Source organism: Apodemus sylvaticus, chromosome 21, assembly GCF_947179515.1.
Source record: "Apodemus sylvaticus chromosome 21, mApoSyl1.1, whole genome shotgun sequence".
In the NCBI taxonomy this organism is placed as follows: Eukaryota; Metazoa; Chordata; class Mammalia; order Rodentia; family Muridae; genus Apodemus; species Apodemus sylvaticus.
Window position 1 is genome coordinate 43,892,979 of NC_067492.1, and position 16,721 is coordinate 43,909,699.

The 16,721-nt window shown below is 50.2% G+C and overlaps 1 protein-coding gene across 5 annotated transcripts in view; it reads left to right on the forward strand.

The window, feature by feature from the left end:
* Nucleotides 1–16,721, forward strand: part of Abcc12 (ATP binding cassette subfamily C member 12) — a 59,977-nt gene that overhangs the window by 16,720 nt on the left and 26,536 nt on the right. For 2 of the 5 annotated variants that reach the window (XM_052166606.1, XM_052166605.1), the window contains exons 9-16: nt 267–545; nt 4,956–5,027; nt 7,301–7,425; nt 9,774–9,846; nt 11,343–11,546; nt 14,803–14,937; nt 15,052–15,128; nt 15,220–15,296. In XM_052166606.1, the coding sequence (XP_052022566.1) occupies nt 267–545; nt 4,956–5,027; nt 7,301–7,425; nt 9,774–9,846; nt 11,343–11,546; nt 14,803–14,937; nt 15,052–15,128; nt 15,220–15,296 (1,042 nt within the window). Of the gene's footprint in view, nt 1–266; nt 546–4,955; nt 5,028–7,300; nt 7,426–9,773; nt 9,847–11,342; nt 11,547–14,802; nt 14,938–15,051; nt 15,129–15,219; nt 15,297–16,721 lie in introns of those variants that run through there. The other 3 variants (XM_052166604.1, XM_052166607.1, XM_052166608.1) reach the window with 2 other exon arrangements.

Below are 16,721 nucleotides of genomic sequence, written 5' to 3' on the forward strand. Positions count from 1 at the left end.
CAGGCGAGGATGAAACGTAGCTAGATCAGCACTTTCCAATGTGGGTGACCCACATAGGCCTCGGGGTTAAAAGATACCGTCCTGGATAGTTTGAATCCATGGACTATTTCTGCTGCAGCGCTCCTGGGGGAATAACTTCTGATCAGTCCTGATTGTCTTAGGTAGAAATGCCAAGATTCTAAATCGGGGGTCATTAGAAGATATTTTGGGAGGATTCTTGCAAATGGATGACATCTGCCCATTTACTGTTGTCTCTTTAATCTTAGAAAATTCTCGTAGCTAAAAGTCCCCCATCCTACATCACCCAACCAGAAGACCCAGATACTATCTTGCTTTTAGCAAATGCCACCCTGACATGGGAACAAGAAATCAACAGGAAAAGTGACCCGCCAAAGGCACAAGATCAGAAAAGGCACATTTTCAAGAAACAGAGGCCAGAGCTATACAGTGAGCAAAGTCCACCAGATCAGGGCGTTGCCAGCCCGGAGCGGAAAAGTGGCAGCCCCAAGTCAGTGCTCCACAACATCAGCTTTGTGGTGAGAAAGGTGAGTGTATCAGTCGGCTTTGGATTGTGATAGTGAAATATCTGAGTCTGTTAATCTGCGAAGAGCCAAGCTCTGGGAGCCTGGGGAGATGGCTCACTGAGGAAGTGTTTGGTTTTGTGCATTATGCCATGCAAACATGAGGACTTGAGTTTAGAGCCCCAGCACCTACATAAGAAGCCAGGTACAGTCAGGCATACCAATAATCCCAGCACTGGGCAGGCAGAGACGTGGGGATCCTTGGGACTCACTGGTCAGTATAGACAGACCAGATTCCACGAGAAGACTCCATATTAAAATAATGAGGTGCAAAATGATTGAGGGAAAACTCACGGGCTTACCCAAGGGTGTGTGCATGAGGGATAGATAAAGAAGGCGAGAAGGATGAGAGGAGAGGAGAGGGAGAAGGAGAAGGAGAAGGAGAGGGAGAGAGATAGGGAGAGGAAGAGGGAGGAGGAAAGGAGACATTATTTTGATTGAGTTTTGGATACAATTCAAGATCAGGCTGTGGGCCTCTAGCAAAGCCGGTCCATCATGGCTTGGGGTGGGTAGTGAACAAATCACTTACAGCATGTGCCAGGAAACAGAATAAAAAGACGGAGTGTCCATAGCCCCCCTTGAAGGCATGGCTGCAATGACCTAGACCCCTATAGGGTGTCTGCTCCTAAAAGCCAACACTGCATGCTAACAGTGCTATCCTAGGAGCTAATGCCCTCTGAGGGGAATTCAGCACCCAAATTGCAACAGCAGGTGTATGTTCTGAAGGCCTCCACCCTGCCTCCTTGTTCTATATAGTTGTGGCTTTCTTAAGCCCCGTAAAATGTGGTTTGAGCTGGAGGTGATGCTGGGGTGTCTCCGATCAGTCTTCTGTCTTCCCTGTCCAACTCTCTAATAATGTGCATGCGTGTGTCAGCATCATGCTCAAGCTTGAAGAAGATGGCTTCCATTGGGACTGCTTATCCTTGCCTCTAGAACCACTGCCATTTTGTTTCATGTTGTTGTTGAAAGGGAGTATTACTGTGTAACGCAGGCTGGTCTTGAACTAGTCATCCTCCTGCTTCAGCCTGCCTATGTTGGATTATAGATATGGGTCGCTACACCTGCTGTTCTAGTTAGAATTTTGTTTTCCAAAGATGCTGGAGGTAGAAAGTATTTGTGCGTTATGTAACCCCCTACCCCTGAGCCCTTGCCAGCTCCAGTTTTAAGTGGATAGTCCAATTTGTGTGACTCCAACTGACTAACTATATTTAATGGTGTGTTTTTGAGACTCGTTTCTAATTTCACAATAGAATGTTAAGAAAGACTTATCACACACTTAACTTTTTTGGCTACTCCACCCACTACCCCATTTTATGATTGTGGAAACTGAGGCACAAGGTAGTTAAATAACAAGAGCTAGGCCACTTAGCCAGCAAGTGGAGAAAGACTGCACACTTCCGGCATCCAACTCTGTCTCAGCGTGAAGTCCGGGCGATTGAGGGGCTCATCATCCTCATGTCTCTGCCTCTCATCTGTGCTCTGCTCCCTCTCCTCTCAGCCTATATCCCTACGCACCACCAAATACTGCTTTTACACAGCACAATGGGATTTTTAAACCAATCTAGCAAAGTGTGTGTGTGTGTGTGTGTGTGTGCTTGCTCACAAGCCAGCCAGGCACCAAGGTCCTTCTTCCCTCAAGAGGGAGGGTTGTAGAACCATTAGATAAAAGCTGTGACTTTAGCCCTTGGCCGATTCTTGCTCTCCCTGTCGATATCTTGTTGCATGGGGGAACCTGGTGGGCACGCCTAAGATGCTGCTGATAGTGCCGCAGCAGGCTCAGCGTTAATCTTGTGCCTAGTTATGGAATCTCCCATCTTGTCGCACACTTTCCCCCATGCTAACCCTGCAGAAGGAGAGGCTTGCTAGCCAGAGTGGTCAAAACTCCATAGGCCAAGGCCGGCCCCTCTTGCAGCTGATGGAACCACGGTGCCTTGCAGCTGATGGATGCCACGATGGTATCTAACGTTTGGCGAGCCGAGCACTGCTGACCTCAGGTCTCCTCAGTAAAATTACTGCTTTCTGGTTAGTCCTCCCCGACCCCCACCTCTGAGCCTGCACCCTAATTTCTTCAGACAGGCTCTCGGGAAATTGGTGTGTAAGGAAACTACTCTTTAGCCCTCCGTTTGCTTTGCTCTGTCCTGTCTTCAGTACGTGGTAATGCCTGGATTTGTGCGACAAAGGCACAGGCAGCGCTTTGTGAAGCAGTTCCCTTGCAGACCCAAGCCACTTACCAGCTGCTTTACTTTGGGCACACTGCCTTAGCTCCTGAAGGGTCTGTCTCTTTGCCCGCTGCACGGATTTTTATAATAGCGTCCACTTCACAAGGTGGTTGTGAGAACCGCATACAAAACACTTAGCTCGCGGTAAGCTTTGACTGCCATTAGCAACCATTGCCCTCTCTTCCTTTTAACAATCATGGCTGGCTTACGCGTCACCCTTAAAAGTTCTAAATTCAGGCCATCCAAGTTTCTCCAAATTTAGCTCCACGATTCCATTAGCTGCTGTCCTCCGGGATGAGACAGGGGAAATGTTACTCAGAGTTATGCCCTCAGCCCAGAGCCTACGCCTGGTGCCAGGTTCTTAATTATGTTTGGTGAATGAGGGAATAAGCAATGAGCTGCCCAGAGGGTGAAGGCTGCCTGGGATTTATTCTGAACAGAATGGGCCTAGGAGGCGCTTGCTTGGCTGGGAGGAATGGCCAGGGCTCAAGGGGGAGCTTGCAGGGAGCCTCTGTGAAGCTGGCCCACACGGAGCATCCCGAGCTAGGCTCATTGTTTTGAAGTGCCATTGTGACTTAAAGGGTCAGCTCCACGTACTCGCAGCACCGACACTGTGGGCTCCATAGAGCAGTGACGTCATCAGTCCTGACCATGGTTTGTTTCCAGTGCCTAGCACAATGTGTGGCGTTCCCTAGAGATGAGTCAAAGAAGTTACTGCTGACAGACAGCAACCCTCCTGCTAGGTATGGCAGGAGGAGAGGAGCAGATTTAATTTAGCTTCAGGTTGGAAAGGAGCCGTAGCCAGCCCCATACCGAATGCATCTTTGTTCTACAGTGTTGCATCAGGGATGCTTGGAAATGTTCTAGAATGTTCCATGTGCAGCCTCTCTGTTCAAACACAGAAGCAGACAAGCTGTCAGTTACCCCCCAGAGGCCTGTGCGACCCCTGTCTTACCTCTCTCAGCTCGTATTCAATGCCACTTGTGACGAGGGCTGTCTGTGGGCCCATGGGCCTGGGACCTTTAAGGGTGGTCATCCATCTTCCAACCCAGGGTACTAGGACTTTGACAGCAGCCTGCAGGTAGTAAAGGGATGTTGGGGTATTATACAGATCTGAGCTCACTTTCTCGGAAGTCTCTTGAGCTTCCCAGAAGCCTGGAGCTTCATTTGCCTTCTGTGTGGACTGATTTAACAGAACGTGCTTTATCTTTATGGTGTCAATCTTTACCTGGGTCATTCTCTTTACTGCTGGTGCTACCTGCACCTCCCAAACAAGCTGCCTTTCTAGGGCCAGCACAAGCAGACGCACCCACCTTCTGAGTACACGTTCCCTGTGCCTCTATTTCTGCCCCATTCATTGTCTTTTCCATAACACACGTTTGACCAATTCTGTGTGCCAGCTGCTCCCCTTCTGTCCATCTCCAGCTAAACCACGAGCTCTGTGTGTGTGTGTGTGTGTGTGTGTGTGTGGTCCACCTGTTGGATTCATCCTCTGAGTGGCTAGGATTGCACTGGGGTTGAATGTACCTCCTATGTGACCCTGGAGTCAGGGTGAGGTGACTGCTGGTGCTCAGAACAATGCCTGGTGTATCACAAGTGCTCAGTGACAACTTGATGGCTGAGTTGACACGAGTTCAGCTATAAAGTCGTCCCGTGGAGATAGCGAAATGACTTGATGTTCTAAATTGAGTTGTTATGATGAAAGATTTCATAAAAAAAGACTTCTGAAATCCTCTGGCTCTCTCTACTTGAAGGATGTCCCATGCCCTCACCCCCTGGGTCATATCCTCCTTTACCTGCCATTAGAGTCACTGCTTGGACTCTAGGCACAGGACAACCCTTGTACCCAGGGCCCTTGTCTCCTAAACTGGCACAAGGCTGTTTTTTACATCAATGTAGGATTTCCAGGTTTCCGAAAGCCCTCCGGTTACTCTGCTGGCTGCAGGAGGGAAGGCACTTAATTAAGACGCTCACATCCATATCCTTCCAAGCTGTGCACACTAGGCTTGGGGCCCGCGGCTGCAGCTGCCACCTTGTAGACATGAAATTAGTAGCCTCTTGTCCTGCCTGGCCTGGTCACCATAGAGCCTGAGCCCCCCCACCCCCCCACCAAGAATATGGTGGAGTGACTGTCTTGTCTCTACTTCTCTGACAGGGGAAGGTCTTGGGAATATGCGGGAATGTTGGAAGCGGGAAGAGTTCCCTCATTTCAGCTCTCCTAGGACAGGTGAGTATATGGCGAGAGCTGGAGAGACTACACTGACAGAACTGTGGGAAGGTTTCCTTGCCGTAGACTTTGTCGGGGCTGAGGCGGCCAGCCTGTAGAACAGTGGCCGTGTTTTGCTGCCCATGGTCAGCATCAAGGTTGCCGATGAGTCCCTTGGGTTGATGCTTTTGGCAGCTCCATGCCTGGCTTGACAAGGGCCAAGATTTCTCATACATCTTTGGGTTTACCTCCTGAGGCCAGGCGTAAAACACTGATTGCTTCCTTGCCCCCACCTCCATGTTGGTCTAAATATATGATAGATCATTACATCCTGGTTTATAAAATCTAGACAAGCAGCTTGGTGGAGAATGAAGGGACTGGAACTCACAGTGGCTTTTGATGACTTTTTGGTTGTTTTTTTCCCAAACCCCAAATACCTGCTGGAGTGCCTTGAACAAAGTGGGAGGGCTGAATGAATGCATGGGGGGGGTGGTTAACACGACCCTAGCTGCTCTGAAAACTTTGTGTAGGAAGAGGGATGGTCCCAAGTCTTGTCCTGTCTCTGCTGCGCCTCGCTGTGAGAGCCTCCATAGGAGGTAAGGCGATTTACTGTGTTCCCAGGTGACCTCCATGTTATCATGTTTTGCAAGCTTCACCCTAAATGAATAAGGCAGGTTTTGAGGAGGTGGGGCTCCATCTCCTCCTCTGGCCTTCTTAAAGGGAAGAACCATTGAGCTAAGGCTGCCTCCCACTGTTGAAAGAATTTGGGCACCCGCTGAAGGAATAGAGAAACGGAGCTCAGCAGAGCCTTACTAGAATGGGCTGAGTTCTGTAAGGGGCAAAGCGATCCGCTTCTTTGACATCCCTTGGCTCTCTGCAGGAAGAGGGAGCACTTCTCTCCTTGCTTGAGGTGAGGAAGGAACACCTAGGGCTTGGGTTGGGTAGGCTCTGGGACCCGAGTATATGTGTTTCTGTGAGCACTCTAGATCCTCACAGGTCTCTCAACAAAGTAAGAGATGCCCCAGCCCAGGCTCAGCCCTCCTGGCACGGCAGCTCATTTGTTCTCAGTTTGTTCCTTTTCTCGGTGCGTTGATGTGTAGTGGTAGGAAATTTGCCTCCCTTCAACCTCTACCCTCTGATTTATTCCTCGGGAGCATCCCAGAGAAAATAGAACCCACCTTCCATGAAGCAGCGAGGGAATCAGGCACTTTTCCATGACCTGGGAAGTGGTCTGGGGGCTAAAACAGTGGGAACTAGATTGGGAAGATTTACCACTTCGTCTTAGTCACACGTTCGCCATTTTCCCTTGGACAAAGAAACCGAGCCCCACCGGACCTTGCTTTATTCATCTACAAAATGGCCAATGAGAGTTAGAAAAGGGAGCATACTCACTAGTTAGAGCTGAGTTCTCAGGACAAATCACAGTGTCAACTGGCTCAGCACTGTCCTTGGAAGGCACCTGCTATTCTTAGAACTGCTCTTGCTAACGTCGTCTCTTGTCCAAGTCTCTAAAACCATTCCCATTGTCAAAATAGCATCACATCATGTGGCGCTTTCCCTGCTCACCCACACTGCCACCACCCCAAGATCATCAGCCCTACAGATGCCCTTTCCTGACGGCATTAGATCCTGGTATCACCGGCACTGTTTGCCACTGTCTATCAGAAGCACACACTGTGGGTCAGCTAAAATGCCTGTGGATCCTCGGTGTCACAAACTGGGCCTCACGCGTTTTCTAAATGGGTAGCTCAAGGTTACCAAAGGCCCAAAGTTCCACACGGAAGTGGATTTCCCACTCTGTGAGGAAAAAAAAATAGAGTTCTGCCCCCTTAAGGCCTGAATTCTTGCATGGTTACAACCGTGTGACTGAGCTGAGCCTACTTCTTTAAGTCGGGTATTCTGGGGACTCTACCCATGGGGATAAGCTGTGCTCTGCTCCCAGGAACCTGGCTAAGAGGGGATGGACCCATTTGTCATACCTGGAGGAAGGGGACCTCTTGTTACTCATCCATTCTTAGGGCGTCTTGCTGTAGTTGGCCCAGAGGTGACCTAAGTATAGCCTGCACCCTCCAGTTGGCAGCAGGACTCATGACTACTTACTCCCTAAATTTCCTGCCCAACTCCTGCAAGTGTCCCACCTAGAGACCTTCACCAGCACACTTGGGCTTACAGAGTGTGCACGAGACATCTGTCACCCCTCCTTGTATTTGTGTGACTAATGCTCGTGCAGTAAGGATATCTGGAGAGGCCCTATAGCATGTTTTCTAAGGATTCTTTGGTTATCATTGCTCCAGATGCAGTTGCAGAAAGGGGTCGTGGCTGTCAATGGACCCTTGGCTTACGTTTCCCAGCAAGCGTGGATCTTTCATGGAAATGTGAGGGAGAACATACTGTTTGGAGAGAAGTACAACCATCAAAGGTATCGCTAGCCTGGGATGTATCCGGCTTCAGGCTCTTAAGAATGGTTCCTGAGTGGAGAGATTTCATTAATGAGTTTTGATGAAACATTCATGGGGCCTGCCCAGGGACTGGGATTTCTTTTTCTGACCCAGAAGTTCAGGAGTGGCACATTCTGCAGACCTGTGACCACATGGCCCGGTGAGAAGAGGGCCAGGCTGTCACTTCCTTTCCAGGGCAGAGTACCATATGCTCTGAGATTCTCTGTAACAGGGCATATGTTGCCTCACTGGTGAAAAATGAGCCTTGCCATTTTGAGTTAGTCTGAGGAACTCAAACTTTGCTTGAGATCATGAGCAGAAGGCATGCAATTAGTCAGTCCTGACACGAGTAATTCACATGGACACTCTATGAGCATGTCGTCGCTAGTGTCCTCAAATGATCTAATGAGACAAAATCAAATTTCCAGTTAATAAATCTTTGATATGTGTTGGGTCATCATCTTTAAGCTCTGGAAAACAGTGACTTCTTAGGCAGGCTTGTTTGAGGTAAGTTCCATTACCATGCCTTTCGGGAGACCCAGGTATTATATCCCATTTCACAGATGGGAAAACTGAAGCCCAGAGGAGTGAGCTGTCCGCCCACACACAGGTCTTGGACCTGTGCCCTGGGCTCCAGCATCACTTGCTAACATCAGGTCTACCTGACAGCATGGTCACTCAAACATTTCTCAAATACCATAGAACAGACGTAAGGAATCAGACTTAGGGATCCGGTTGCGGTTTGGACTTCTCTTATTATCTGAGCCCACAGACTCTGAAGCCTACGGGCTGGCACTTGACCAGCGAGTACATTCCCAGCACGAAGTCTGTGGCCTTTCCTCCTCTTTCCCTGGCTGTGATCGCCTCAGCAGAAGGTTCACATGGGATCTGTGATGGGAGTCCTTGGCATGAGCCAAACTCCTCTGCTCAGCATCTTGTGGCCATAGTCCCCTTTGCCTGCATCTACCCCATCCCTACCTGGAATGCCTTTGGTTTCCACAGAAGCAGGCTGTAAGGACAGGTACTTAATTTACCAATAAGGAGCTGGAAGATTATTAACCAAGTGCTTGCCTTCTGCAGGGCACCATAAGGAGCACAGATATTGCTCCCAGCGTGCTTGTACCAGTTACTTTAGTGTCATCGTATGACGGATAACCTGACAGAAGCAGCTTAGTAGAGCAAAGATTTGTTTTGTCTCATGGTTCCAGAGGGTTTCGGTCCCTTAGGGCAAAGAAGACATGGTGGAGCAGTTTGTGCCTATGAGAATATATGGCAAAGGCTGTTATTGGAATGTCGTAGTAACCAACCACCCTTAGTAGAGGCATGAAGCTTGTTAAGTGGGACAGAAATCTCCTGCTCAGTGTGGGGTCCAGTAGCTGCTTGGACGGGGTTGAGGTGAGAGGGCCACTAGGAAAAGCAGCCATTCAGAGTAGTGACCAGATTCTGAGGCTATGGGCCACTGTGGTGCCTTGGGGACAGGTCTGCTCACTGTGGATATGTCTAGGGTTGAGATACAGAGAAAATGGAGGCAACAGAATGGCAGCTTCTCTCTTACCGTGGGGCCTCACATCCCACTAGATTGCGTAGTGCCAGAAACTCCAAGAGGTGGGTTTCTACCAGGGGCCGAGTGGTGGATCTGTGCACAGGAAAACAAGGAATTTGCCCCAGCAGCTTGGCTGGGCAGAGCAGGCTAAGTCCTCATGAGCCTGACCTCCCAAGGCTTGAGAACAGGTGATACAGAGGGAAGAAACATCCCCGGAAGCCCCAGAGCTATTCCTCTTTCCCCGGAAGTGACATCTTCTGTGTTTGTGTCTTATTTTCTCCAACATGGTAGAGATGGGGGTGGGGGTGGGGAGAGGAGCTTACAGAGCAGAGGGAGCTTAGCAGATGCCAGGGTTGACATTCGGGATCATGCGACTGAACGCTGCTCCACCATGTTTACCCTCTCTTCCACTCCTGGCCTTGATTCAGCCCTGTGTCCCGCCCCCTCCCCCCCCATGCCATCTGCAACAGCTTCGCCCCACATCTCAATTCCCTTCTGACTCAAAGAGCAGTGACAGCAGTTGACACCCTGGGATTTTGTAGTCACTGGTGTCATTTCCCCTCCATGACATGAACCCTGTAAGGGGAGGGGCCAACCCTGAGTCAAGGAGACACCCCCGGGGTCAAGGCGACATGGTCTTTGGGACGAGGCAACTTGCCTGGGAGCCCTGAACATAACGGCTTGGAGATCCCTGCCTTGTGCCAGCAGAGACAGTGGTTCCTTCAGGAGCAGCCTAGGCAGCTGTGTTCTGTGCTGGTCTTACCAGTCTGCCCTCTATGCCCACAGGTACCAACACACCGTTCACGTCTGTGGTCTCCAGAAGGACTTGAACAGCCTCCCTTATGGAGACCTGACTGAGGTAAGCAGAGATGAGACCCATTTCCTGAGCTGACCCTGGATCCGTTTCCACACATCACAGAGGCAGAAAGCCCCATGGAAATGCTGCCAGAGTCTGGCTTCTGCCTCTCCTGGACTCTTCCGGGTCCACCAAGTGGAGGTGGACCCAAGCCTGCTTGTGTGTGACTCCTCAGGGTCCGTTTCACAGACCACGTCCAACCCTTTCACCATATCAAGAAGAGTTCCTAAACAGCTCCTCCCTAACCTCAAGGATAGAGCTGGGGCCCTATCCTCAGAACAGCTGTCTAGAGTGTTTCACGTAGTCGGGAGTCTGAGGGCTCCTTCTTGCTCTCTTCCTCTGTGCTGAGTCACCTCTAGACCTTGCCCCTAGGCTGCTTGTAAAAAGGGCTGGCTTGATCCTGAGTTGAACTTGCTGACTCGTGACCCAGAGCCCCTGTGCAACCGTCCTCTCTCTCCCCCGTGCACCATGTCTCCTGGACAAGCTTTCCCATCCCAGAGCTCTTCCAGTCCCTCACTCTGCCTGTCAGGAGTGGCTGGCCTTTCTGAAGGCACATGAATGTGTCTCTGGCTTCTCCTCTCAAGTTATAGCTGTACACCCCTGCCAGCCCGCTTGGGTGTCTAGCCACCTCTTAGACTTTCAGAAGCTAATGCAGCCCCACGGAGGAAGACTTTGGAGGTCTACAGTCAGTAGTGGCTTGCCACCAAGTGCTGCAATTAGTACTTCTTGGTTAGCACTTGGTGAGTATGTCGAGGGCTGGTGTTGTGTGTCCAGTGCCTGAAGCTAAAGTGAGCTCCTGGTTCCCGTGTCACTCTTCTTGCCCAGCTCCAGGCTCCCGGCTCCCAGCTCCGGGCTCCCACTCTCAGTGCATGGCACCCAGCTCAGTAGCTGGGCATCTGAGTACAGTGGGATCCACTCTGTGCTCAGGAGGAAACATAACATAGATTTTCATCTTGCAGTAAATGTTTACTGAGCATCTAATCCATGCCTCAGATCAGGCACCAAGTCTCAGGGATGGCTGGTATCTTCACGACACACACATTTGTACACAAAGGAGTGGACATAGGGGCCCCTGATGCATCTCCCAGACATGTTCCTTCCTTTTCATTACCCACTAGACATTCTTCCAAAGTTCCATGCTCCAAAAACAAACCAAAAGCACAAAACAACAACAACAATAATAATTAAAAAAACTCCTCTGTGTCATTGACCAAAATATTATAGTGGATTGTGCACTGGGAAGTGGGAGTCGTGCGATAGGCACTCCTCACTCAGAGTCACAAAGAGCTGTTCCCAGTTGGCACTGTGCTTCTGTGAAGTGAGGGAGATGGAATTCTTCCAGTCAGCATTGTCTAGGGTGAGATGAGGGGTGGAGGAGCTTGTGTGCAGGGAGATAACCAGCTGTGTTGTCTCCCCGGGTCCCGGGGAGCTTTAGGAAGCTCCTGGCCTACAAAGGCCATGGGGTGGTAGGACTTTGAAGCTATTATTCCTGTCCACAGATTGGGGAGCGGGGTGTCAACCTCTCTGGAGGACAGAGGCAGAGGATCAGCCTGGCCCGTGCTGTGTATGCCAACCGTCAACTCTACCTGCTTGACGACCCGCTCTCGGCGGTGGATGCCCATGTGGGCAAGCATGTCTTTGAAGAGTGCATTAAGAAGACTCTCAAGGGGAAGACTGTTGTGCTGGTTACCCATCAGCTGCAGGTGACTGGGTTGTGCATGATCCGTGAGGCCTTGGGATGAGTGCAGCGCTTGATGTTCAAAGAGACTCCTGTTCTACCTAAATATGCCTTTTCCACTAGAAAGTGGCTTTACCTGGACAGGGGATGGAGTGGGCAGGGAAGGTAGGAGACACTGGTGAGTCCTTCTTCCTAGTATTGCTCCCTGCTTCTCTCTGTGCATGACTTCCATTGGCTTACTTTGGGGTCAGTGGGGACACGACCTTTCCTCTACTATCAGGTAGATTCTCTAGGATAAGTTGGCTGTGAGATCTGGGCTATTGGTGCCAAAGAAATGGGGAGCCAGGCATGGATAAATCAGGCTCTATCCATTCTCCAATAGGGACTTGATGGACCTGAGGTTAGGGGCTCCTTGTCTGGGGATCATGGAAGCTCTGTTTTCTTTCCTTGCCCAGAAAAATCATGAACTCTTGCTACCAGGAGCCCAGGCTCACCAGTCTTGCTCTAACCCAGGAAAGGCCCCAGAAGCCAGGACTAGTGGGCAGTGCTAAGGCTTCAGATCTCTTCTGCCTTCTTGGAGCCTGTTCCCATTTGAATAGTAGCCTCCCTCTGGCTTAGGAGGATGAATCTTGCTGACGAAAAGGACAGGGCTTTTGTTGAGTGAACTGGAGGGTTTGTCTGCGTGGTCAGAGACCTTGTTGCTTCGGTCTCACATTCAGATGGGAGTCTAGGTCCCCTTCTCTACCCAGGATGATCCAGGGTTCCTTTCTCATGATGTCTTAGAGATATGCTGTGTGTGTGTGTGTGTGTGTGTGTGTGTGTGTGTGTGTGTGTGTGTGTGCATGTGAGCATACCAAAGAAAACATCCCACAGACATTGGGAGGTGACCCAGCAAGCCCCGCCTTCTTGTTCAGCAGGCCTGCCCTGGAGGCAGGAGGCAGATCTCATTGCCTTTCAGTGAAGGGGAAATTGAGCTGGTGAAGGTGTGGAGGTTCAAGCAGCAAGTGAGGTTGCCACAGCTATAGGATTTTGCAGCCAGTATGTTGGGACCTTCTGGCTGAGGCCAGGAGGACCACCACCCTGAAGAGAGAGGGCCTTCTCCAAGACCCAGGAGACTCAGCTCCCCCCCTAGCGTCCCCAGAATAAGTTTTAAGCATTGAAATGTTGTACATGTAGGTATCTGGTTTCTTTAGCAGATGAGACACAACTCTAGAAAATTCTGAGTCGGGTTAGTTGGACAGGAACTCCTAGGACCTCTGCAGGCCAGGGCTGAGGTAGAGGAGAAGGGTGGCTGGGTTCAGTTTGGAATCCCATGTTTTGCCTAGAAATGGTCCCTGGCCTAGCTAGGTTCCTAAGTGTGATTACCATAGCCCTGGCCTGTGACTATTCAGCTTGCCCCGGGAGAACTGTCTTCCTAGAGGAGTCCTGGGTCCTGGAGGATGATACCTTGGTCCTGACAGGACAGAGATGTCCCTCCAGTATCCCTCATGGAGGATAAACCATAGCCACATGCCTGGCCCATTTTTGATACTCCCTAGACCATGGTATGACCTTAGGCAAGCTGGTGTTTTCCCAGAGTCTCTAGCAGTCACAAACCTTTCCAAGGTCATTTTAGCTCACTCTTTGCTTGTTGGGAGATAAAGAAGGCCACCAGGTGGCACCATAATCTTGATACACTCTTCATTCCCACTCTTTGTGGGGGAGGGGAGGGCTCAGCCTCAGACTGCAGCCCCCGGGGCTTTCCAGAACATTTCTTAGCTGCTCTGACCTCAGCTAAGGTCTGGCCTGGGCTGCTTTGGAGTAGCTGGCCAGGACAGCCACTCGTCTGTTTACTTGAGGAGACAAAGCGAGGCCAGCAGTCTGAGGAGCTGCTGGGGTCTACTCAGGGCGCAGCTTCCTAAGTGCCTGCAGAGCAGGGCTACGCAAAGCTACCTGGTATCACCAGAGGGAGCCAAGGGCTTGCTGGCCAGGGGGACCTTTTCTGGGACCTTCCAAGTCTGGGTGGTGGACCCATGCAGAAAAGCCTGTAGATTGTAGTGGGCCCTGTGTTCTTCCTCTCCTTGAGTGAAAGGAATCAATGGCTTACTGGAGCTTCCGGCTTTCTCAGCTGGGAGTTGCTGGAGGTTGGGAGATAAGAGGTAAGGAAGATCAGGCTGTGAAACCAGAGGATGATGCCTGAGGTCCAAGCCTGTCTTTGAGGGAAAGGTTCAGTCAGAAGCAGCAGACATGTCTCCACTGGGCACTAGGAGCCAGGTTCCTGCTTGGGCTGCCTGGGGTAGGATCCCAGTCATGGCTCTGGGAGACAGAGGCTAGAACTAGCCAAGGTGCTGGAACTGCGCTGGTTGCTGGTTGAAGCATTTGGGCACCACCCACCCTATTGGGTGTACCAGCAGTGGTAGTCCTTTGCTTTCAGGATTTGAATCAAGTTTAGGATTTGAATCCAAGTGGGATTTGGCCTTGAACAGAGGAGAAGTGCCAATCGGGGTCTCTGGCCCTGCTGTGATGGTTTTACTTCTTTAGGTTAAACTGTTCCCACTCTTACAGCATCTTGCCTGCCTGTGGGAGGGGACTATCTGCCTTTTGTTGGGTGGATCAATTGAGGAGTGCTCTTTCTTCTTCCAAAAATAAAAAGGAGTCTCTCTCGGCAGAATTCTTTAATTCGAGGATGGATGTGGACATGAAGGGTCTCTGAATCAGAAAAGCAGAAGTGTTTTGGGTAAAACAGGCATATAATTTTGCTCACTAGCATAGTTATTGTACTGTTAAAGCTGGTAGGGGTGCTCAGTGTGGTGGGGCTTCTGACAGGACTGATAGCATGTTTTTTGTCTTCCCCAGACCTTGGCGTCCATAATAGTCAATCAGGTTTCTTAGTAGGGTAGCTCAATCAGAGAGAAGAAGCAAAGGAAGTTTCGATTGCCTCATTGTGGCAGCCAGAGTCCAGCTTCTGTACTTAAAAGACTGGGGACTAGCTCAGTAGTTTTCAATTGCTCCCCCAACCCTTGAGGCATTTGTCAATGCTTGCAGATTGTTTTGCTTATCACAACTAGGGAAAGGCATTCTACTGATAGATAGAGGCCAGAGAGATTGTGAAACAGTCTATAATGCACAGGGCAACCCCAGAAGACAAGGGATTATTTGTCCCCTAATGCTAATGGGATTGAAAACCCCAGTAATTCAGCGCACCTGGGACAGCAGGCTTGGGAGTTTGGCAAACGGAAGTTGGGTGCGAGGTCTTTCCCATCGAGGCAGTGCCCTTGTGGATGGATGCACTGTCTCTGCAGTTCCTGGAGTCTTGTGATGAGGTCATTCTGTTAGAAGACGGGGAGATCTGTGAGAAGGGCACCCACAAGGAGCTGATGGAAGAGAGAGGGCGCTATGCAAAGCTGATCCACAACCTCCGGGGATTGCAGTTCAAGGTAAACCGCGCATGCTCCTGCCTGGTGAGTGGGATCAAGAACCCCACCTCAGGGCTTCCCGCCTGGGAGAGGTGGGCCGTCTCACTTTCAGAAGCCATTTTGTTTTGTCTCCAGGATCCAGAGCACATTTACAATGTAGCCATGGTGGAGACCCTGAAGGAGAGCCCAGCTCAGAGGGATGAAGCCGCTGGTACAGTCAGATGACAGTCCCCTCTCTCTCACTGCCCCTGGATCCTGAGTGGACACAGACCTTTTCATTTATTTATTTATTATACAATTTCTCATCCTAGTCTTGGCTTCAGGAGATGAGAAAGATGAAGGAAAAGAACCTGAAACGGAAGAATTTGCGGACACCAAAGGTATTTACCGTCTCTTCCCTTGGCTGGATACCCGGGAGTACATGCTAGGCATCTGCTATCTGCATAGAGGGGTGGAGACACAGTGGTTATCGCTTTTTTGGGAATCGAGGATGGTGGTATGTTGTAATGTTCGCCCACGCAGGTTAATGCCAACTGTCAACTTGATTAGGTTGTGAAGCCCCTTGAAGATTAAAACCCTCTACTGGGTTCTTTCTGAGGACATTCCCAGGGACAGTTGCCAACAAGGAATACCCACCCTAAATGAGGCAGCACCCTCTCCTAAGTTGGGACCCGGATGGAATAAAAGGGGGGAAATAGAACATGCCCATTAGTGCATTCATTCTTTCCTTCCGTTTTGGGGTCACCGTGAGCAAGAAATTGTCCCCTCTTTTAATTAACTAATTACTTAATATTATAGTACATTTACATCATTCCCAAATTCAGTTCCCTTTCTCTAAAACCTCCCATGCACCCCCACTTGTTCTCTTTTCAATTTATGACCTCTTTTGCTTTAATTGTTGTTGTTGTGCATATTCTGTGTGTATGTGTTCTTAAATATAAAATACAATCTGCTCGACCCATATAATGTTGCTTGTATGCATGTTTTCGTGGCTGGCTCTTCCCCGGAGAAGACGATTTTCCTACTCTTGGCTTTCCTTAGTTGCCTTGGTTCTTGCAGGGTTGAGTCCCCATGAGCTTTCCCCTTCCACGACAGTAGGTCCGTCGGTATCATCGCTGTCCAGGTCATAAAACTGGACACTCTTAACCTCCGTTTCTTAATCTACAAAGGAGGGAAATGCTAGAATTAACGTCAGAGAGAGTATTGCAAAGGTTCAATGAGAAACTGTCCAGGAAGTGACCAGCAAAGTGCCTGAGACATAAGGACTTTTGGAAGTCAGGTCTAGGCCATTTCCGTGTGCCATCCTGCTCTCCTCCTTCCGGAGAGGTCAAAGCAGTGCGTGGACATGATGTAGAGAGAAGAGAAAGCCCGAGGGCCCCCAACTCTTCACAGGGAGCAAAGCCACAGAGGGACCAAGGCTGGACCAGCTTACATATCCGTTCGAATGAGTTGTAAACATTGCATTGAGTGCCATATCCTGAAACAGGGAGGGGGAGAGACTCTGTTCCCAGGTGTTAACAGATAGCCTGGTAGAGGTCACAGAAAATTGACTAGCTGTGGAAAACTGGGACAAAGGTAACGGGGAGTTGATGCAGGGGTAACAGATAGGCTGTGGATGGCTCCACAGAAGGGGCAATCTTAGCACTGGTCATCCAGGGATGCGTAGGAGTTTCCTAGGGGTAAAGTGATTGGAAGATGGGAGAGAGTATAGGGCTTAAAGGTGAGGTTACGAGAACATTCTGGGGATGAGGAAGGAGAGCTGAGAGTGAGACTGACCACTGCCAGCTGTCAAGGCTACCCTTTTT